The sequence below is a fragment of the Notechis scutatus genome, chromosome 1 (genome assembly GCF_049901735.1).
Source record: "Notechis scutatus isolate UNSWTSFEM ecotype Mainland chromosome 1, rNotScu1.2, whole genome shotgun sequence".
Classification (NCBI taxonomy): domain Eukaryota; kingdom Metazoa; phylum Chordata; class Lepidosauria; order Squamata; family Elapidae; genus Notechis; species Notechis scutatus.
The window spans coordinates 85,547,998-85,570,524 of record NC_142009.1 but is presented as its reverse complement, the minus strand read 5'-3'; the positions used below and the strand labels follow the sequence as shown (position 1 = coordinate 85,570,524).

The following is a 22,527-nucleotide window of genomic DNA, read 5'->3' as shown; positions in this document are numbered from 1 at the left end:
GACTCACATGGCTTTCCCCGTCCTCTTCCTTTCCCCGTCCTCTTCCCCCCGCCCCACTCGCCCGCAGCCTTCCTTTCCGTGCCTCTCCTTTTTGACCAATAAACGCACCAAGCCCATCGGCCAATAGGAAGGAGAGTTGGCTCGGAAGTTGCGCAACCGCAGTCCGTGGGGCTGAGGTCATAATGATTAAAATGGCGACGCCGCAGTTGGTGGGGTTACCGGCTTCTCTTACGGGCAAGATCAAGGGGTGCGTTTCTTTCCCTCGCCGGCTCCTAGTACAGTAGCTTGGATACGGGAAGAGGAGGGGGCGGCCAGGAATAAAGCGTCAGGATTGAGAAGGTTGAAATTGTGGAGTGTCACAACACGAGGAGTTTCTGCCCGAGTGTTTTTTGGAAATCCTCTTTCCTGCTCTGCTTTGGGGCTGCTTGTTTGAATTGCGAAGGCTCCCAGGATTTTGGGGGGAATTGCAATGCCAAAGCGTTGGGAAGGCATCAGATTGCGGAAGATTGCGCCAGTTTGCTTATTGCTATTTTCGGCTAGCTTCCGATGACATGGCTTAATTTACCCATGCTTAACTTGAACCGTGGTGTGCTCAACTTTCAATTTTTGTGGGTTTGCACGAGGCACTAAACCATAAACCAAACCCAGCAATTTGGGCCAATGCTGCAAAAATTTGCCTTAATTTAAAAGTATACATTAATCAGCTCTGCTTATGTTCATTAAATGACTGGTGTTAAAATTAAGCAAATGTCACTATTGACCTTTTGCAGAAATTATAAAAATGCGACCCTGATAGAGATAATAGCTTGGTCTGTATAATTTTATATTTGTATTTATTGAAAATGAATCAGGAATTTCATTATTCCAGTCAGCCACTTACATGCCGAAGAGTTGCTTTGGTGTAATAATTAAATGTGCAGGGCTAGAAACACTCTCACTTATATTTCTATCATAGGCGCAAAGCCAACTGGGGGACTTTGGCCAAGTCACTCTCTGAAAACCTTGCTGAGAAAATTGAAGAAACTAAATGACCTCTTCAGACAGAACAAGATATATAGTGCATAACAAGCACGTTAAAGTAGGGTAGTTAATTATTTTATTTTGAAAGTTTGGACTCTTGAAGGGCCTAAAATTACTGTAATTTAAGTCTAAACAATTGGTTCATAGTATCTGAGCCCTCCAGCTTTATTAGACGCCCTTATTTTTAAAGCTGACACTCTGAATAATTGGTTAGACTTAAATTGTATACTAATTTCAAGCTTTTCAGGGGCCCAAACTTTAAAAATAAAATTCACATTCTAATTCATGTTGAATATTTGGTAATATTCAAGCTATTTACAAGCCTGAAATATTGTTTTTTTATAGATCTTTTGCATATAATACAATTAAAGACAGGCTGCCTCTTATCCTGACTCGTGTTATTGATACTTTACATCGACATAAACATGAATTCTTTGAAGAACATGGAGAAGTAAGAAACTTGACCCTTTCTGTTTTATTCTTGTGTGAATACAAATGTTGACTCTGCTTACTGCTTTCTATGGTTAGTTCTGCATAACTTAGACATAAATTTCCCTGTTTCAAATGTCAAGGATGTACTGGATTAGCCAGGGTTTGTCTTCCGAGCATCATCATTTCATTTATTTTTCAAGTCTTTTCAAGTCTTCTAAACTAATCAACTCTTAGAATCTTGTAGTAGGCCATTGTCCATGAACAGGTAACATGTCTTTATGATCTATAATGGTTGCTAATTAATTAAATGCTAGTATCATTGGAAAAGGAAAATATTTTTCTTTCAGTGAATGGTGAACAGTGCTATTATTTTAGAATAATAAGTAAGAAATATATATTAAAATAAATTATCTTACTAGGTTATGCCCCTTGCCAGCTCTTTCAAAATAAAAAAAAAAGATTCAAATGCCTCTTTTCCTAGGAAAGATGTTCAGCTCCCATTTATTTTAGTCATTTCTTCCTATACAAGATTCTCATTAGGTTACATACCGTATATCCAATAATTCTTTCTTGCTCAATATTCAGCACTTTATAAACTATTGTAGAATGTAAAGGTTGGAAGGAATCTTTGAAATAATTTAGTCCAACCTGTCCGGCAGATATCCACTACTTCAAGAGGTCACCGGAGACTGATTTTTGGTCTGTCACTTGGTGAACTTTTCTGTAGGTGTTTGCTATCCCTCATCTCTGTCATTTGTAAATGTGATAATCCTATTTTCTGATCCCTCATCCAGATCAGTTATATATATGTTGAACAGCACAAGGGTCCTCAATAGTGACCTGCAATACAGGTAGGCCTTGACTTGTGACAATAATGAAGTTTTCCCATTACATCGTAAATCATCACTGTGCTTAAGCGAGGTGCCTGTGTGATCACTTCGCTTAATGACACCAATTACTGCTCTCCCCATTTTGGTAGTTAAGCGGAGCACAGTGTCCTAGGTGGGGGAGGCCCTGAGAAGTCTAGTGCAGGCCCATGGCCAAATCTCCCCAATTCACATATGGCATGCCTCAGACCTTCCAGGACCCCCCCACAAACCAAGCCATCCTGTATGTATTCTGCTTCCCATCTACTGGGTCCTCTCAGACCTTGGGCTTGCTTTCCCACCCCACTGGGTCTGATATCTTCCACATTTTGTCTAGCTCATAGTTTTTCTTGTCCAAGCAGTAAATATATTTTTATTTCATGGCTACTATGGTCTTCATTGTAAGGTTTTAAGTGTAGGAGTCTGTCACACCTTCAGTTTTTTTTAATGTCTATTTGCATTGGATTGGCTTTCCCTGGACATGATCTGTCCCTTCTCTTCATAGTGGAATAGCAGGCTGGATTTTTCACCTCTTTTTCCCTTTCAAGAAGATCTACAGTATCTTAAGTATTCAGCATTTCATTTCCTTTTATTATTTTCAATAAAACAGCAGATAGCCATTTCATCTTTTTACATTTTTAGATAGTTTTGTTTGCTTCATCTTTAATGAGCTTACATTAAAGATATCTTCAGGCATTATAATTATTAAATCCATTAAACCTATTTTTAATTTTCACTGTAAAAGGCTAAGGAACATCGTTGAAATTGGGTCCTGTTGGTCTGGCAATTTTGTTGGAGAATGAGTTAACAGCATCTCAATTACAGACAGCACTGAGTGTTGTTTTTGCTGATTTAATGTAGCATTTACTTTCAGAATATATAGCTTACATTGGTGTGATCCGTTCAGTGATATTGATATGTATCACCCTCTTTTAGATTATTGGAAGAAGATATCTGTTATTAATATTGTATCTTCTTAAAACACATGTTGGTTTCTCCCACTTTGTTTCATATGCTAGGACCAATTTTTCATTTCATTCCAAATGATACTGTACTTCCAATTTTAGTATTTCAGAAACCTGGTACTTCCTCTGCATTTTTGACTGGATCACTATAACAACAATTAACTTGCATTGAGCTCAATATTATTTTATCATTGGAACTATATCTGAGTACAGGTAGTCCTCAACTTACAACTGTTCATTTAGTAACCGTTCAATGTTACAACAGTACTGAAAAAAATGACTTATGACCATTTTTTACACTTATGACCATTGCAGCATCCCCATGGTCTCATGATCAAAATCCAGGTGCTTGGCAACTGACTCACATTTATGACTGTTGTAGTGTCCCAGGGTCATGTGATCATCTTTTGTAACTTGACAAGTCAATGGGAAAGCGAGATTCACTTAAACATGTTTCTTAACAACTGCAGTAATTTACATAATAACTGGGGCAAGAAAAGTCATAAAATGGGGCAAAACTCATTTAATAAATGTCTCACTTAGCAACAGAAATTTTGGCCTCGATTGTGGTCATCTGCAGTATTATGCTGACATTGCCCTGATTGTAAATGAACATTTGGCAAAATACTGGAATGTGTTGGATTTCCTTCTTCAATGAAGTGTGTTTAATCTAACACAATCCCTTAAATATGACCTGCCTGTTGTGGATGAGCATTTTGAGTATGGATATTTTCAATACTATATTTCATAGCATCATTTGGGATGTTCAAACCTACCACTAGCACAAACTGATGATTCATGAAAGATACATTTTAATTTACCATTGTCTTATTGTTTGCAGCTGCTCTACTCTTACATTCAGTTTATGTAAACCTTAACAATAAAGAACCCTCTTTTAAAATCTATCATGCTTTTATTTTCCGTCTGAGGCCATATTTATTCACTTGCTTCCATGTTCAGCATAGCGCAAATATTCATTTGGTTATTAGTTTAATTCACTATGGGCACTAAAATGGTTGCCATACTGAGCTATTGGCATACTGAGCTATATATCTGAATATTTTTGAGTCTCAACACCAATATTTTTAATATGCTTAAAACATATGTATTAAATATACTTTACTACAGTGTAAATTTAGTAAGCGTAAACACTTGAATTAGAAACATTTTCGCTTTATTTCAGAAAGGCATTGAAGCAGAAAAGAAAGCTATAGCCTATCTTTCCAAGATGCGAAATGAGTTGCAGACAGACAAGCCGCTGATCGCATTGAATGATAATCTCCCTGATACCCTTCTGTGGAACCAGTACTTAGAATATCATAAAAATGTATCAAATGAACCACCAAGCTGGTTTCAATCTCCTTGGTTGTATACAGAGTGTTACATGTATCGTAGAATTCATGAAGCTGTTATTCAGAGGTAAGCTTGTATGATCTTGTCTCTTTTTGTTTAAATATTTGAGGAAAAAGATACATAAAAATTACCCTCAAGTCAAGTTTAATCCATGCAATTCCCTCAGCCACACCTCAAAAAGTGCTTGCTGTTGCCTCCCCCCCCCCCCCAAGGCTATCTGGTTTTCCATTCTAGAGAACAGCCCTAAAATTCCAGTACTGAGTCCAACTTGTTTTAGCTTTTGAGATCATTCAGGGTTCTATTAACTACAGGGGGCTAATAAATACCATTAATCTTAGTAATGGCTTGCTACAAATATTGAAGTACTCTCTTCGATTTGTACAAACTGGTAAGGCTAAGCAAATTTGATGTGGTTTCCCTCTTGTCTGAAATGAGCCTCTGAGTTCCATTAAATCCACATCCTATCTTGGTGAGCTTGAGCATGGATTCAAACTCACCTTCATTCATGGAGACTGAACTAGAGAAGGACTTTGTCAGATAATTAACCTGTTCTAACTAACTGCAATATCATTCAGGATTGCATGGAAAGTAAATTCTCTTTGGCAGTTCAAGTTCAAATAGAAATAATAAATAATGAATTTTCTCTCTTGCTTATTCACTCATGCAAAGATGCTATGCAGCCCTGTTCCATGTTCTCTTCTATGTTAGAATACAGTGGCTGATCAGAAAAGCAACATGAGTATATATGTGTGTGTGTGTGTGTGTGTGTAGATTTTCACGGGTACAGGTATGTAGGTCTAGGTGTGTTTGGATCTTTTCCCGTGTAAGATTAAGAGTATCTTGGCGACGTTTCGGTGAGGTCCCAATGCCATCCTCAGGCTGGTGCTTTCGGCTTCGTGCTAGTGCAAGCAGTGTGTGATCAGAGTGCCGTCTTTCTATAAATACTGGTGGTGGGGGCTGGTGTGCTGGGCTGGTTGGCTGCGCTGCTGCCTCTTGATTGGTTGATGGAGTTGATGTTGGTATAATGGGCTGTGTGGTGGCCTTGTGAGTTTTGTTGTGGAGATATCCTGGATCTCGTGCTGTAATCTCCTGGGTGGTTTGTTTTGTAGTGATCTTTTTTCCATTTGCCTCTCATGTTTTAACGGCTTGAGTAATGGGTTGTGTGATGGGCTTGCGAATTCTTTTGTTGTGGTATCCTGGGTCCTGCGTTGTAATCTCCTGGGTCGTTTCTGTTTTTATCTCTTTTCCATTAGCCTCCTGTGTAGTAACGGCTTTGGTAATGGGTTGTGTGATGACCTTGTGAGATTTATTGCTGTGGTATCCTTGGTCTTGTGCTGTGATATCCTGGGTCATTTGCTGTGTTGCAACTTCTTGAATTCTTGTGGTGTAATTTCCTGAGTTTTCTGATGTGATATCCTGAGCGGGTGGCTGTGATGTAGCATTCTGGGTTTTAGTTTGGCTTCGAGTTTGGGTCTGGGTCTGTCTTCTTGGCGTGTGTCAGCTTGTTTGGTTTTGGGGTCGGAGGGTGTGACAGCTGGCGAAGCAGCCATGGTCTGTTTTCTGGATGGTGGTTGTCCTTCGTTTATAGGATGGGCTTGGGCCTGGGTCTGATGAGGGGGATTGGCGGTGGTGTCCCGTGTTGTTTTGGGTCTGGTGTTGGTTTTCGTGGCTGGGACTCATTTGTTGGTGAGGGCTAGCTTCCAGATGTCTGGTAGGCGGGAGGTATCGTCCCGTCTATTCATGTTATGGAGGTGTTTCTCTATCTCGATGGCTTCCCTGATTATTCTCTTGCTGGAATGTTCAGTGTTGGATATTCGAAGGAACCAAATTAATATCTAACACTGAACACTGGAAGCTAGCCCTCACCAACAAACGACCCAGGAGATTACAGCACAAGATCCAGGATATCTCCACAACAAAACTCACAAGGCCATCACACAGCCCATTATACCAACATCAACTCCATCAACCAATCAAGAGGCAGCAGCGCAGCCAACCAGCCCAGCACACCAGTCCCCACCACAGTATTTATAGAGAGACGGCAGCTCCGATCACACACTGCTTGCACTGGCACGAAGCCGAAAGCACCAGCCTGAGGATGGCGAGTAGGACCTCGCCGAAATGTCACCAAGATACTCTTAATCTTACACGGGAAAAGACCTGAACACACCTAGACATACATACATACATACATACATACATGTCTTTTTGAGAAATATCTTTTAGTTAAGCATTCCTTTAATTATTTTAGCCAATGAAAACTGATAAGGAATAGCAGCAACATTAAGAAGTGGGGAGAATTAAAAGTATTTTAACTTGTTTAAGTGAAAAAAATGTATGTCCATATGTATGTATTAATGAGGGGGGAAACTAAGAGTAAATTAAGCCATTGTCAAACCCATTTGAACCCTTATGATCAAATGAAAAATCTTTTGTCAAACATGGGACAAAACAATATATGCTTCCAGTATGGATTGTTATTGAAAAATAATACTAGGTATAATTGAATATGTTAATATAATCTCATGCTGTACATTTCTAACAAGATTCATTTAGTCAAAAGTAGTTATGGTGTTCAATGTGATATACAGTCTAAAGGAGAAAAAAAGTTTAATATGCATGTGTTTTAAATGCTAATGATATCAGAAACTAATCTAAAGAACATCTTTTGTTTAGTCCACCCATCAGCAACTTTGATGTATTTAAAGAAGAAAAGAATCATGCTTTCTTTGAATCTCAGCAAGCCATGATTGTTTTAAGTTCTTGTCTCCAAGAGATGCTAAAAAATATAGATGGCTTAGATGAAAAACGTTTAAAAGAGGAATTTTGTAACCTAATTCAGGTAAAACTGGTGCTTGTTTATATTTCCATACTTTGAAAATTGTAAGCAATACCATGTTTCCAGTTCCAAGAATTTAAAAAAATTGTTTTATCCAAAGTAACAAATATTATCCCAACTGTTCAAAATAGTGACTGAAAGCTAGGGATATGTAAAGCATGCCTTGGGACTAGAATGGGAATGTTTTGATTTTGTTCTGGACCACACTGGTTCAGTACTTTTGCAGAGGTTTGGGAGGAAGCTGTACAGTATGTCATTTCCCCCTTCTTTGAAAGAAATGCAGTTTGCTTTGGCAGGCTATTGGATTAGGTTTAGCAGATCAAAGAATTGCTTATTTACCAAAAATTAACATGCAATCTTTTCTTTTTTAGGTTTCATTATGGGCCAATAAGTGTGATCTATCCATTTCAGCTGGAGCGGATAATTCTCAGAAGTCTGACCCATTACAATCTGTGGAAGAATTAAAAAAATTCATCTTGGTGAATCACATGGAAAAACTTTGGTCACTGCTTATAAACAAAAAGAAAAACAAAACACCAACTAGACTTGACATAATCCTGGATAATGCTGGTTTTGAACTTATTACTGATCTTGTTTTGGCTGATTTTTTGATATCCTCAGAATTGGTTACTGAAATCCATTTCCACGGGAAAAGCATTCCATGGTATGTGTCAGATACTACAAAGCATGACCTGGATTGGACAATTGGACAGATGAAAGCAGCTAATCATAAATGGATGGCTAGATGTGGTGTCTCCTGGGAGGGCTACCTGAAAAAAGGTGTTTGGATTTATCATGATCACATGTTCTGGACTTTGCCACATGAATTTTCTAGTATGGCTCAGATTGCTCCAGCTTTATACACTGAGTTACAAAAATCAAGCTTAATTATTTTCAAAGGTGATTTGAACTATAGAAAGCTAACAGGTGATCGAATGTGGGAATTCACAGTGCCATTCCATCAAGCCTTGAACAATTTTCAGCCTGCACCACTCTGTAGCTTAAGGACATTGAAATCTGATACTCAGGTTGGTTTGAAACCTGGGCAAGGTGAACAGGTCATGAATATTGATCCTGAGTGGATGATAAGTGGTAAATATGGAATAATTCAGTTTGATGCTACTTCCTGATAGATTTGCAAGATATGAAGAATGGCACTGTGCTAAAAACCAATTAATGGTCTAATCTGGAAGGCCACTAATTTTCAATGTGCACTATTTTCTTCCAAGAGCCATGCTGTTATTTTAAAGTGATATGCAATTGTGACCTCTTTTGAATCATCAGAAAAGATCAAATTTGTCCTCTACCATACTTTATTTTTAACTAATATAGAACAAGAAGCAACAGCCAAAGCTACTACATTAGTTGACATGTGTTTGATTCTGCTGTGTTAACATAAAACACAATGCTGCTTGAGCTTAATCTTGTTCAGAAAAAAAATGATGTTAAATAAAATGACATCTCAAATGGCAAAACTAAAGGCTTTGAATTAAATTATCCAATATGAGAACTACATGCGTTGTTGCACAGTATTTAAAAAAATAATCCAATTGTGAGCACCGTTGTCTCTTCAAGCTTGCTCTACCAATTAACATTGCAGGCAAACTGTGTTCAGAGACAGCAGACTTTGTCACGATATATAGACTATCAAGGTGGTGGGACTACATATCTTCATATCTGCCTGCCTTCTCATGTTCATATTAATGGCATGCTGAGAAGGGTAAAAACTGAGTAGGAAGAGTCCCAGAAATGGGAGGAGTGTGGAGGGGAGGAAGGAAGGAAGGCTGGCTTCATCTTGTCTGGCTTAAGTGGAATCATAGTTAACAGCCATGGGGGAATATCTATTTATACATTGGACTGTTTATTCTACATATTAGGTAATACATTTATAGTCCATTGTTATTGCCTAATCTAAATAAACCACATGGCTATTACAATGATTTCACCTAAGCCTGGTTGGTGAGTTATAACAGGCATTGAAGAATTGTTTATCACTGCTACTCATAATTAATTGCAGTTTGTTCAAGTATTTTGATGGGTTTTTTAAAGACATTGTTTCTTTCAAGCAGTTATTGTCTGTAGGCTTATAAGAATATTTTATGTAGCTTCTAGCATTTCAGCTGTTAAGGCAGATAGCAATAGCAATAGCACTTAGACTTATATGCTGCTTTACGGTGCTTTACAGTCCTCTATAAGTGGTTTACAGAGTCAGCATATTGCCCCCAATAACTTTGGTCCTCATTTTACCCATGGAAGGCTGAGTGATGAGCCCGATGAGATCCGATCTGCCAAATTGCAGGCAGCCAGCAGTCAGCAGATGTAGCCTGCAGTACTGCACTCTAACCACTCTGCCACCATGGCTCAGATACCCTACACAACTATATATTCTGTATCTCAAATCAGAAAATATTTTTGAAACAAAGTTTTATTTTACAGTTATCTTTTGATTATTTTAATGGAAGTCTTATTCTATATGTTGTGCCACAGGAAATGCTGGAACGTACAATCTGACATATAAAGCTTGAAAACGTTATTTTGAAACAATATACTTCCTTTTGGGTCTTGTGTTCTCACTACCCTTTTTGGTCCTGCCTTACTTGTCCCTTCACTTGGAAAAGAATACTCGGTTCACAAAATGATTCTGTTATTCTTAATTGAAGAAAAACGGAATTGTTTTGGTAATATATTACTTTGATCACTTGAGAGTCACAACAGGAGTGGACAACATTTTTTTTTTGTCTGTGAAGGCTCTCCTTCCCTTAGAACAGGGGTCCCCAACCACCGGTCCGCGGACCGGTACCGGTCCGTGGAACAAGTCCTACCGGGCCGCTGGCTTGCTGGGCGCCGCCATCTTTTTTTGATGAAAAAGTGCTTCCGGTGAGCTTTTCCGGTAGAAAGCTCACCGGAAGCACGCTTTCATCAAAAAAGATGGCGCCAGTAGCTGTGAGCTTTTCCAGTAGAAAGCCATTTCTACCCGGAAAAGCTCACCAGAGCGCTGAGCCGCTTATTTGATGAAAAGTGCTTCCGGTGAGGTCACCGGAAGCACTTTTTCATCAAAAAAGATGGCGGCGCCCAGCTGATGCTGGTACCGGGCCGCGGCGCCCAGCTGATGCCGGTACCGGGCCGCGGCGTAAAAACGGTTGGGGATCACTGCCTTAGAAAACAGACTGTTAGAGATTGTGGTGGGCAGTGCTGAAGCAAGCAGCAGATTGAGACAGAGCCTAATGGAGGTTGTTATACTATTCTTTTTCTTAGCCCTTCTTTTCCTCTAATCTTAAACAGCAGGACAAAGATAAGCTCTTTCCAAGGCTCACAAGTTTGGTGCTTGTTTTATAATAACAGCTGAGAATGGAAGGCACTAATTTTCAAGTGTGTTTCATAAAGGAAGGAAGGAAGGTCAGAACTGCAAACAGAATTCAGAGTCCATATGAACGGTCTACGTCAGGGGTGTCAAACTTACAGCCCACAGGCTGGATGCGTCACATTCTGGCCCTGCCCCCGCCTGGTTTAGTGAAGGGGGAAAAAGTCCCGATACGTCATGTGACAACGACGCAACACCGCAAGTTTGACATCCCTGGTCTACATCTTCCCTGAAACCAAAAATCCTGCCTGCCCGGAATCTGAATTACTCCAGGAGCAGGAGAATATATAGGTTAGTTAAATAATACGGGTAGTCCTCAATTTATGGCCTCAATTGAGCCCCAAATCTCTGTTGTTAAGTGAGACATTTGTTAAGTAAGTTTTACGACCTTTCCTGTCCTAGTTGTTAAATCATTGCAGTTGATATATTAACAATCCGGTTGTTAAGTGAATCTGACTTCCCCATTGACTTTGCTTGTCAGAAGGTCACTAAAATAGATCATGTGACCCCAGGACACAGCAACGGTCATAAATATGAACCAAGTGCCAAGCATCTGAATTTTGATCACGTGATCATGGCGATGATGCAAAGGTTGTAACTATGAAAAATGGTCGTAAATCACATTTTTCAGTGCCGTTGTAACTTTAAACAGTCACTAAATGAACAGTTGTAAGTCAAAGACTACTTCTATTAGCGTTTATTTTAACATTTTTAAAAATTTAAGCAATATTTATAAAGTGTAACAAATATGAGCATGAGTTACAGTTAGGAAGACAGTTTGCCAGGGAGAATGTCTTTTAAGCTTATTAAAAATTTCCCATCATTCCTGGTGCTTTGAGCTCTACCACAAAGAAATGCAACTTTAGAAAGCACAGTGTGGCCACTCTAGCAGAGAACATGCACAGATCTTCAAGAATTTCTGAGCTTCGATTGTACCTAGTATGTCCACAGGCTCTACAGTAGAAGCAAAATTATTATTAAATGCCTCATATGCATTTGATATTAATTTTCATTATAATGAAAGCTATTGTGTGTGACTGTATATAAGGCTTATGTGTATGATCACTTACCTGTTTCTCAGTCACCAGAATGTCTTTTGTCTATTGATTTATGCCAGTACTGTATGAGAAATTTTTATCTAACTCTTATCAAATCTCTTATCAATATTTTGCCTGTATGTGGCTATTAAGAACAGAAACGAATGATTTTTCTTCCCAGTTGCATTAGACAAAAAGCTTACAAACTCATACTTTTTGGTTGGCACTAATTCATTTTTGTTATACTGAATGCAGACAACACATCTGTTATTATACTGAATGCAGATAACACATCAAATAATTTTAGTTTGATATTCCCTGTAAATGTTATCAATGCAATACATCTAAAGCCATTTTTATTTGTAGGCTTAGTGTGCCTTATTGTAAACAGAAATATTTAGGTGTACAAGTATTTAATTGCCATATATTATTACCCATATATAACAATCCTATAATATTGAAAAAGTTCTTTTGCCACATGGGATCTAAGTATGTGTAAATCAGTAAAACTATTACTCGTTATACTGTTCATGCAGTAGGAATGCATTTTGAGCTAATTATATTAGTCTTTTTTTTTTAATCTAGAATATTTGTAACTGATTATATTTGGATAATCTAATACAGGCTTTCAACATTTTTATTTTCAACTTTTTTAAAAAAACAGTATAACTTCCTTTTATTCTTTGCTACATAATTTTTGCCACTGCAAGCTTTTCCATGTCCGTATTTCAAACAAAATTTTTCTTTAAATTCAAGTGCCATTTCAGTGGTTAACATCTTTTCCGTTGCATGTGGGTGGATTTTTGATTCATAAAAATTGAATGCTAGGTGAGTTTGATTTTATGTTGGTATTCATGCTGCTGCAAAGCTTAATGGATGCAAAAGCACAAAAAATAATTTCTAATGAAATTGTGGTGGAAATATTTTGCATGTTTAATAGCCTACAACTTTGCAAAAGTACATACAGGCAATCTATGTCTTTTCAATTATCTGAGTATACATTCTATGTTTAGTGGACAAAATAAATCTAACAGGCTATACCCCTTTCTCTCTCTGCTTTTTAGACATGAGTAGAGTTAAACCTAGTCCATCACTTTATTTAATGCTATCAGACCCAAACTGACCCTTCTTGCCTCTTGTACAATGCCATCTAAAACAAAACAATTGAAGCGCCTCACCTCAGCCCAAGGGCAGGTTTACAAGGGAATTGCAACATAGAGAAACCCCAACCTTCCATCTTCTATCAGCTGATCACCTCAACATTCCATCTTCTTCATCAATGGATTTCCCCAACTCTACTGCCCTTTTGAAAGGCCCATTTTGCCTAACAACAGAATGCCAAATATATTGACAAGGAGCTGCCCAGGGGCTAGCAAATCAGGTCCTTAGGATTTCCCTCCTTGTGGCCCTCAACATCTACAAAAACCTTTGCTTTTCCATCCTTCAGATTGTGTAAAGGTGGCATCCAATAATAATTGTAATAAAACCTGGTTCTCTTCAATGTTGTGCTCCTTCTGATTGAATCCATGAAATTTATTCTAGTACTTCTTGTGCCATATTTGTCATCAGACGTTGGCGATCATGTTGGCAATCCTATTCTAGTACTTAATAAATGTTAATGTTCTTTCTCTTCACTAGAAAAAAGAAATTATATCTTTTCTGCAGAAAATAATGCTTTCCTTTGACTCAGCAACAACTTGATCTTTCAAAAGAATATCTCCGCATAGTTGCTATGGTTATGTTTGCATGGAATTGGAAGGCAGAATTTTTGAGGAACATTCTTATTTGTAGACATATGCACAAAGATCTACATTAGAACAGATTTGAATACAACAAATATGAAGAAGAGAGAAATATTCACAAATTACATTTTTCAAAATTACCCATGAATGAACAGCATGTTAATACAGCTGTGTGCCTGAACTTCTGGTCAACAGATGCACTTAATTCCCTCCCCCCAACTCTGTCCATGTTTTGTTTACTTTATCACCTAAATTAGAAACACTGGTGAATGCCTCTGGGAACAAGATAAGATCTGAAGATACAGTGTGACAAGGGTATATTCATTCGTTAATAACGAGACTTCTGAAAAATTCTGTTTTACTGTTCTCGGCAATTGTGACTTTTCTTTCATTTATTTTAAATATTTCTGTAAACAGGATTCTTCATAAGTTTTGGGAAAAAGTAATAAATTCTGGGTGCTGGAATGTTTACTAGTCATCAGAAGCATTTTTAATCTGCGTGTAACATCCTCTCCAAAGTTCTGGCAATCATCATACACAAAGTGGTCCACAAGAGGAACAAAGGCTTCGTTTCATTGTTCTGGCTTTATTAATAGGATGGATAGTTCTCCTTTTGGAAAGGAAATTAGCAGACTTTAAAAAGTCAGCTGAAATATATCTAACAGGGTCATGAAAATCCCACACTCCCTCTACTAGTAAATAATTTAAAAAAATAGTAGTCTGTAGTGGAAATTTGCCAAAGTAGAAAATTGAAACTGCTTTCTAAGTTTCCACAAAAAAAGGATTAAAAGCTTATCTAAAGGTTTTTCTTTTTTTACTAAGTGTTCTGGATTTTACGAACTTTTACCAGTAGACTTTATAAGCTGAAAAATGATTTTTAAGAAAGATGACCTACAACAGTAATACATTTCTTAGGCTGCTTTCACATTTAACTTATGTAATTACAATCACAAAGAGATGCTTATTTTTTATATATATAACTAGATTTCTCCTCAGATCTTTTTTTGATGTGTTTTTCACATGAATAATCATGGAGTATATAAATAAACATGTTTTGTAACATGTTTTGTTACAGAAAACAATTCCATACTGTTAATGTCTTCTATGTAGACTGCTAAATCATAAATTCTCATTTACAATGTCATTCTTTGGAATTGTAGAAACCAACAAAGACCAAAGAAGCGGAATATTTCAGAAACAAATAACTTGAATTAGAATAACTTTAAGAAATGCCCTTTTTGGTTCTTTGCACAAAAAAAGTATTGATAAAATGTAACTTGGAACTTATATTGAAGAGGACAAAGATTAGCATCCATGTTTAAGAATGTAAGTGGAATCTTCTTCAAGACAAGTTTGATTCTTGATGATGTCATCACTGCTTCCATGTAATTTTATTGGCAACAATATAAAAGTGATTTTCTATTGTCTTCAGAGTTTTGCTTTGCTTTGCTTTGCTTTGCTTTGCTTTGCTTTGCTTTGCTTTACTTCCCAGACTAGCTTCCAGATCTGCTCTCTCCTTGTGCTCTCCTATTAAAGAAGAACCAACAGAGATGTGCGAAAGGCAGTCTTTAGGAAGAAAGAATTTTTCACACAAGTACTAAGTCCACTCCTAATATGCTGTCAACTAGAAGGATGTTTAAAAATACAGCATGTGGAAAAAAATTGTACTGAAAGTTGCTTTTTAAAAAACCTGATTTTCTATTCAGTGGGATTATGCATATTGAATGTTGTATGAAGTGGAAAGAACAACAATTGAAAACTTATATGGTTTCATTCCAAATTATTCAATTATATCCTTTAAAAAGCACTAAATAATACATACTAAAATGGGGGGACTTAACATAAAAAGAATGAACAGCATACATTTTTACAATAAACACAAATCAAATTCTAACCAGCAAATTAAGCTTAAACTATAGAATAGCTTTGCTTGATCTTGCCTTTCCACCAATCAGTTCAAAGGCTGAGAGCTCACTAAACTAATATTTCAAATTGATATGAATATTTTTTTCCAGGAACTCATAATCACATTATTTTGCAACAGTCCAAAGGCAATATACCCAAATAGACAAATTCTAATGTTTGGGAATGTAATTCAAAATGATGATATCTTTAAACCTTAAAAACTGACTGGTGTACCATAGTAATAATATTTAACTCAAAAGAACTACCAGTGGAGAGACTAAGACACACTAAAATCAAATTTATTACACCCCAGCATAGGAAAGATAACAATCCTGCTTGAAAATCCATTTAGGAATTCAAAAATCTCCCCAAAGAATATTTTGAGCTACTCTATTTTTCAACTGTAAAAAGCCAATATTATTAAATTCAGCATGTACATGCAAGAAAAAGGATCTATGAAATATATATTCCAAAACATTCTGAATCAGCCTTTTGGTTAGCGTATCACAATGGTGAAAAACTAGTGTGAATTGAGACTGCTAATATGTTTCACATCTCAGTAATGTATAAGGGACAATTAAGCCAAGCACTTGTACTATAAAAGCAACCCATCAGTACACTATGTAACATATTAGAAGCTAATGATCTTAAAAGAAGATTAGGAAGTAACACATTGAAAATCTCCTGTGAATAGTTCCTCAAATGAAATGTTTCTCAGGATTAATGTAGCAAAAGGGAATAAAGGACAGATCAGTTACATTCTGTAGTCAAGACAGTCTAAAAACTAATTAATTTGATAAGCATTGCCAGGAAACTCTGCATTGGTCACTATTTAACTCCCTGTCTCATCTTCCTTTAAAGTGAGAGTACAGATTTGGCAACCTTAAGGCTTGTGGATTTCAACTCCCAAAATTCCCCAGCCAGCTGCCTGGGGAATTCTGGGAGTTGAAGTCCACAAGTCTTACAGTGGCCATGGTTGGGCACTGCTGCTTTAAAGACTTGTTTAAGTAGTGAAAATTAGCATGCTGCAAAGTACTTTATTCATGGCCTTTATTAAATATCTGCACATGGGGGAAGGCTGAGCTTAAGAGTGGGGAGGCAAGGAACAGTTTCACCATATGGTTTGATTTAAGACCACAAAGCAATAAATAAATATCACCCTTTTTATTTTATTTTTGTTAAATGCATTTTATTGGCCAGGTCCAGTGAGAAAGACTTTTTTGGTAAAACCCTCTGAAAATCACAAAGGGCCCAGGTCAAATACAGCTAAAAAAATGTTGGATCCCATTCTGGGATATTTAAAATATTTTAAAAACAAGAACACGGGAGTAATGCCACCTCTACAAAAAAGGTGTTTTATACACATACACACACATTTTATGTTTTGTTGGAAGAAATATGCTTCTGGGTTCAGTTCCAAGTGGGGAAAAAGACACTGGAAACTTGGAGGCTGCTTGGAAAGATGCTTTAATGGTGGACAAAACCACATGGCTTGGAGCTCCAAAGAAGGAAGGATGATCACATGTTTCAAGGTGAAGGAAGAGATCAAGGAGGAGGAGGGTTGAAAATGCCTGGTTTTTATACCCTCTGTTGGGATTTGAATTTGAGCTTGTATTCTGATTGGTTGTCAGACTCCCATGGGGCCATGCAGGGGCAACTCTGTAGGCTGTCCTGAGTTCCAGGCTTGGTTGAGCCTTGCTGGATGATGATGTAATGAAAGGACTTTTGGCAATTCCTATAGCTCTACCTGCAGATCTTTGTTATGTAAAATGTTCTGTCCCAGGCCTTAATGGCCCACCCATTAACAAAGGTGGGGGGTGAGTTCTGCTTCTGAGTTTCTACTCTTTTTAGAGGAAATATTCTGCTTTTTTATTATTTCCTAGGATATTTCATTTTTCTAGGAGAGGGGTGGGTTTTAACTTCCAACAGTTTTCAACTACTTTTAAGTAGGCAATTCATTTAAGGTGTAAAAATAAACATTGTCAGCAAAAACCAATGAAATTCTTATTTAGAATGCCCTAGGATAAAAATATGCTTTTTAAAATACAGCTTCTGAATAGCAAAAACTATTCCTGATCATTTCCCCCGCCCCGGTTTCCTCAGAGCCTTCCCTTTCCATTATATGCCCCCGCCCCGGTTTCCGAGCCCTCAGACGCAGGAACATTTTCCAAAGGTGGATGGAAGGAAGGGAAAGCTCTCCAAAACACCGAAATAAAACCAAAGTACAGGGTCTCGCGAGAATCACCCGAGAAGGGCGGGTTCTCGACCGACAGCCCCAGCTGTGTATCCGCGGGGCGGTTGACATAGAAACCCAGGTAGCCAAGCGAGCCTGGGCTCTTAGGGACGCGCCCGGGCTGGCTTATTCCGCGGGTCGTCCGAACGCCGAAAGCAAAACAGCCCCGGTCTTCGCGCGCTGTCGGTCCGCGGGAGCATGAGAAGCGCTGGCAGTTCCCGTGCGGGCTCTGCCTGCTCCAGGCTCATCGACGTGACCAGCAACGCACCGTTGCTGCGCTCGCCCGCCAGCGTCTCAGCCTCTTCCGAAGCGGAGGTATGCTCCTCAGGCTTGCATTCCCTACTATAATACCCACATCTGCGGCGTGCCTGGAAGTCGAGCCGGGGCCAACTGGTTTCTTCTTTTCTTGTGGGTTCGAAATACGCAGCGAAACGTTTCGAACCCATAAGGGAAAAAAATAAAGAAGTCCACTCAACTTCCCGACAGCTCTTACGTGGATGACTGAGAATCTTCAGCAAACATTTGCCCGAATGGAGATTTTTCTTATGTTCATTCGGGTTGCCGAACCCCCCCCATTGGTTAATTCTTCCTTGTGTAGCCATGGTGTTGCATCGAGCAGCGCAAGGCTGCTCAGTAGCAATAGCGCTTACCACTTGTATACCGCTTCACAGTGCTTTTACAGCGCTTTGCGGAGTCAGCAGATTGCCCCCAACACCACCTTGATCTCTCTCCCGTCACCCCAGCCAAAAAAAAACAAACCACAAAAGTTCTGGATTTTGATTTGCCACTCAAGCCTGAAATCGAGCTGGTGTCCCTTTTCCTCCTTACCCTTTTTTGGAAACTGGAGAGGGGAAAACATGAATCTGAGGGGTGAATCGGTTTGTAAAATGTATATATATCCCACATTTTTGTTGAGATACAAAGTAGCACATGGCTTATTTCCCAGATTTTAGGGGCTAAGAAGATGGTACAGTGTAGCGGTTGTTTTTTGTTTTTAAAAGAAAACTTCTGGTGAAAGTAACCATTGCATCAAAGTCCAACTTAGTTTATATTTTTTACCATTAGACAATTACCTCTTCATGATAGATCTTAACTGCTACAGACACAAATAGCGCTAATCAATCATGTCAGAATGATAGAACATGGTTATATAAACAGCCTTTTACAAAAAGCTACACCATTCAGCAGAATAGGGTGATGTCTTACCTACTGAAATTCTTCAACAGAATAAAAAAGGTTGACATCTAGTTAATATTGGAATTCATGCCTAGCTTAGAGGCTTCTCTGGGTAATGTGTGCCTGGAAAAGAGAGCTATGTTGAACATGTTGTGTTGAACCTAAGTTCCATCATCCATTATCCATGATGACTAGTGGATCATAGGAGTTGTAGTCTGACACGTTAGAAGGGTAACCATATTAAGAAGCCTGCTTTAGCCAATAAATGGATTAGGAGGGAGAATATTTTCACATATAGTGATAATTATCTAACTTGGTCTACTGCTCTATGACAATAAATATCCATAGAGCTAGTTCAGTGTTGCACGGGACTCAATACAACAGCATGATTTTTCTTCTTCTTTGAAATCTATGGAAGGTGTTGCAATGCCAGGCTGTATTTTACCGATTTACACATTGTAAATCATGACACATTTTCATGGGACTTTTAAGTCTTCCATCCACATTTCACTTTCTTGTGAAGAAACCTGTGTACACTTTATGATTACTTATGCCTTGCCAAACCTATAAGAATTTTCCCCAATCCCTTCCAACTTTAAGGAATAGTTAATCTTAGCTTTCTTTGATTTGTTGAACTTTTTGATCTTTTCTTAATCATCTCATGGCTCAAGAAGTTTCGCAGTATTGGCAGCTCCCAGGAAAATAATGTTACTCAGATCTAAGCATATTTCCCAAATTTCAATCTGTAGACTCAGAATGGTTTTTTCAGAAATTCCTGGCATTATATCAAGAATTAAAAACTATGTGCTTCATGTTAATTTTAAATGTTAGTATGTACAATCATGTCATATATGTTCTTCAAATAAAAAATATATACTTAAAAAGTGAGATTGCCCAATAATAAATCAGATTCTACATTGAAAGACTTTGGAGGGTGGGCAAGATATCAAGGTTTATTTCAGTCAAAAACCAGTTTATGTTATTTAAGGTATCCAGCAGCCAACAAATACAAAGTGAGTGGGAAGTCAATGAAAATATCAGTTATATTCTAAAAAATATATAAAGCGGGGTTGGACTCTATTGCTGGCAAATAGTGATGTAATATTTGAAATAATTGGTCCCATCCAAACATAGCTTTGAGTTAATACGAAAACCTTTAGCATGTAACTTATGTATTTATTATTATTGTAAAGATTTACATACTACAAGTTTTATACTGCATCTCCAGATTGTATCAGCTGCTATGTGAGGAAATAATGTAAGTGTATTAAATTTATAAGCTGCTCAACTCCATTATATGACTCTGGGCAGCATGCAGCATTTATACAATATTTAAAATAACAAGTTTTGTTTTATTTATGTATTCGCGTATCCCTCCTTTATTACTTTATAAGGTGCCAAGCAATCCTAATTCTCCTTTCTCCTCCTATTTTCCCCACAACAACAACCCTGTGACATGAATTGGGCTGAGAAAAAGTGACTGGCCCAAAGTCACTAAGCTCTGGCTTTCATGCTTAAGGCAAGACTAGAACTCACAGTTTGCTGGTTTCTGGCATGGTGCCTTAACCAGTGGACCAACTAGCTCTTTGTTACAATTACTCTCAAATCATTTTATTTTTTATTTTTCCTTGTCATATTAAAAATATTATCATAATCAATTTTGGAAGCCTGTGAACTAAATCCAGGGCACTCAGAGGCCAAGCATGGCCCTAGCATCTGTATTTCTAGGTTAGGGCCTGGCCACTGTATTATCCATCCATAAGAAGGAATGAGGAAGCTGTCCCAAATGTGCTTTTCCAAAAGGCAACTGGACTTTCTTGGGTTTTTTTTTTCCCTTGAAAACATTTCACTTCTCATCCAAGAAGCTTTTTCAGTTTTGAAGTGAAGAAGCTTCTTGGATGAGAACTGAAATACTTTCAAAGAAAAAACAAAGAAAGTTAAGTTGTCTTTTAGAACAGCACCTTTTGGACAACTATGACCTGGATAATGGAGAATCTCCATAGAACAAGGAAGTTGATTAGTTACTTTTTAGTATAATTTGCTTCATTTAAGTTTCAATAATTTAGATAATAATGGCAATCCCAAATTCTATGCTCTCCAACCATGGGACCTTTGGACATACTGATTGGGGATTTCTGGGAGATGTGGCCCAAAGTATCGGGCAACACAAGGTTGGGGAAAGCTGTTCTAATGGAAGTATTAGAAATAATGAAATTACCTACATTGTTCCTTAATGTTTCATTGTACATCAATACTTTTAGGTTAAACATTCACTTCATAGGACACTATTTCAACAGCTGTGATACTTTGCATAATGCCCTAACAATTATAGTTTCAATTATATGTCGGTACAGTTTTATCTTTCGACATTCAAGGACTGAGCTGTTTCTTATTAAACATAGCAAAGGGAGTACATTTATCTAAGATTTCTGGTTTTCTGCTCTTTATCTTTCCCTCACTCATGCTTTGATCTAAAGTTCAGAGAAACAGAGGAAGGTTTTTGCATAGCTTTCTCATGGGATCCTTCCAGGTCAGGGACCTAAAATTAGGATGTTAAATGTAGGATAATGCATCCACTACTTGCAAATACAACTTCTATATAGATCTGAAAAAAAGTGGGGGTAGGGATAGTCAACATAGTTGAAAAGTTGCATTTTTCTCTATTTTTTTTTAAGAAAAAAGGACATTGTGAACATGTTGAATGTTGATAATAAAAGTGGTAACTTCCGTATTTTAAAAATAGTATACCAATATAGAAATGTGTTTATTTATTTATAAACTTATTTCAGCTTATGAAGGCATTGAACAACTCCCACTGATTATATGCGACTTAGCTTATATTATGGTGCCACAGGCTCAGCATAGAATTCCTAATTGCCTATGGAGGAATGCTGTGGAAGACGATTAGGAATTCTGGCATTGAAAGTTGTACAATAAAGCAGTTAATATGGATAATGTTTATAAGACTAGGTAATGCTTAGATGATGGCCTGCAGTTTTTTGGGGGAAAACATGCTGGCTGTTTCATCCATCACCCAACAATATAGCTCAGTGTTTCTCAGTTCTGCAACTTGAAGCTGTGTGGAATTCAGAATGATGGCTGGAGAATTCTGGGTTGAAGTCCACCCAGTTTCAACTTGCTGAGGTTGAGGTACACCAATGTAACTTATTTAATTTCCTCAGTGCACTTTTAAGTTTTAACAGAATGTTAAACAGAAACTCAATTTGCATCCAACCAAGTATTCTCTTTTGTGATAAGCAACATTAAGCAAAATGCAGAAAAGGAATAATAAATATTAACCTGGAGAAATTGAAGGCATGAGGTAAGAAAATGAAATATGGTTAAATCTGGTTTATCCTAACCACATTCATTTTATCTCTCCATAGCTTTCTGTCCCTACACACTATATACTGTTTTCATTCATTGACTTTTGTTCTTCAAAAAAGAAAAACATTCAGCAAAGAGGATTTTGCCTAGAGCTAAACATGGAAGGAATCTCATTAGTTGAAATAACATTTCTTATTTTTAACAATTTTTTTTTGCTTTTTGGAATTGTATTATCTGATGTGATGCCTTCAGAAGCAACTAAACATTACAT

The 22,527-nt window shown here is 37.6% G+C and overlaps 2 protein-coding genes across 5 annotated transcripts in view; both read left to right on the top strand.

Annotated features, from left to right (window-relative positions):
• Positions 1-8,988, top strand: part of DCPH1 (damage control phosphatase 1) — a 47,841-nt gene extending 38,853 nt beyond the window's left edge. Inside the window, exons 1-5 of one of the 3 annotated variants that reach the window (XM_026680325.2) lie at positions 84-247; positions 1,366-1,471; positions 4,467-4,702; positions 7,313-7,478; positions 7,847-8,988. In XM_026680325.2, coding sequence (XP_026536110.2) covers positions 183-247; positions 1,366-1,471; positions 4,467-4,702; positions 7,313-7,478; positions 7,847-8,605 — 1,332 coding nt within the window. In that variant the 5' untranslated portion in view covers positions 84-182 and the 3' untranslated portion in view covers positions 8,606-8,988. Of the gene's footprint in view, positions 1-83; positions 340-1,365; positions 1,472-4,466; positions 4,703-7,312; positions 7,479-7,846 lie in introns of those variants that run through there. The other 2 variants (XM_087970021.1, XM_087970025.1) reach the window with 2 other exon arrangements.
• An 8,779-nt stretch (positions 8,989-17,767) lies between these two features.
• CCDC170 (coiled-coil domain containing 170) overlaps positions 17,768-22,527 on the top strand; it is a 60,341-nt gene continuing 55,581 nt past the window's right edge. Inside the window, exon 1 of one of the 2 annotated variants that reach the window (XM_087969994.1) lies at positions 17,768-18,068. In XM_087969994.1, coding sequence (XP_087826120.1) covers positions 17,952-18,068 — 117 coding nt within the window. In that variant the 5' untranslated portion in view covers positions 17,768-17,951. The remainder of the gene's footprint in view (positions 18,069-22,527) is intronic. The other variant, XM_087970000.1, reaches the window with a different exon arrangement.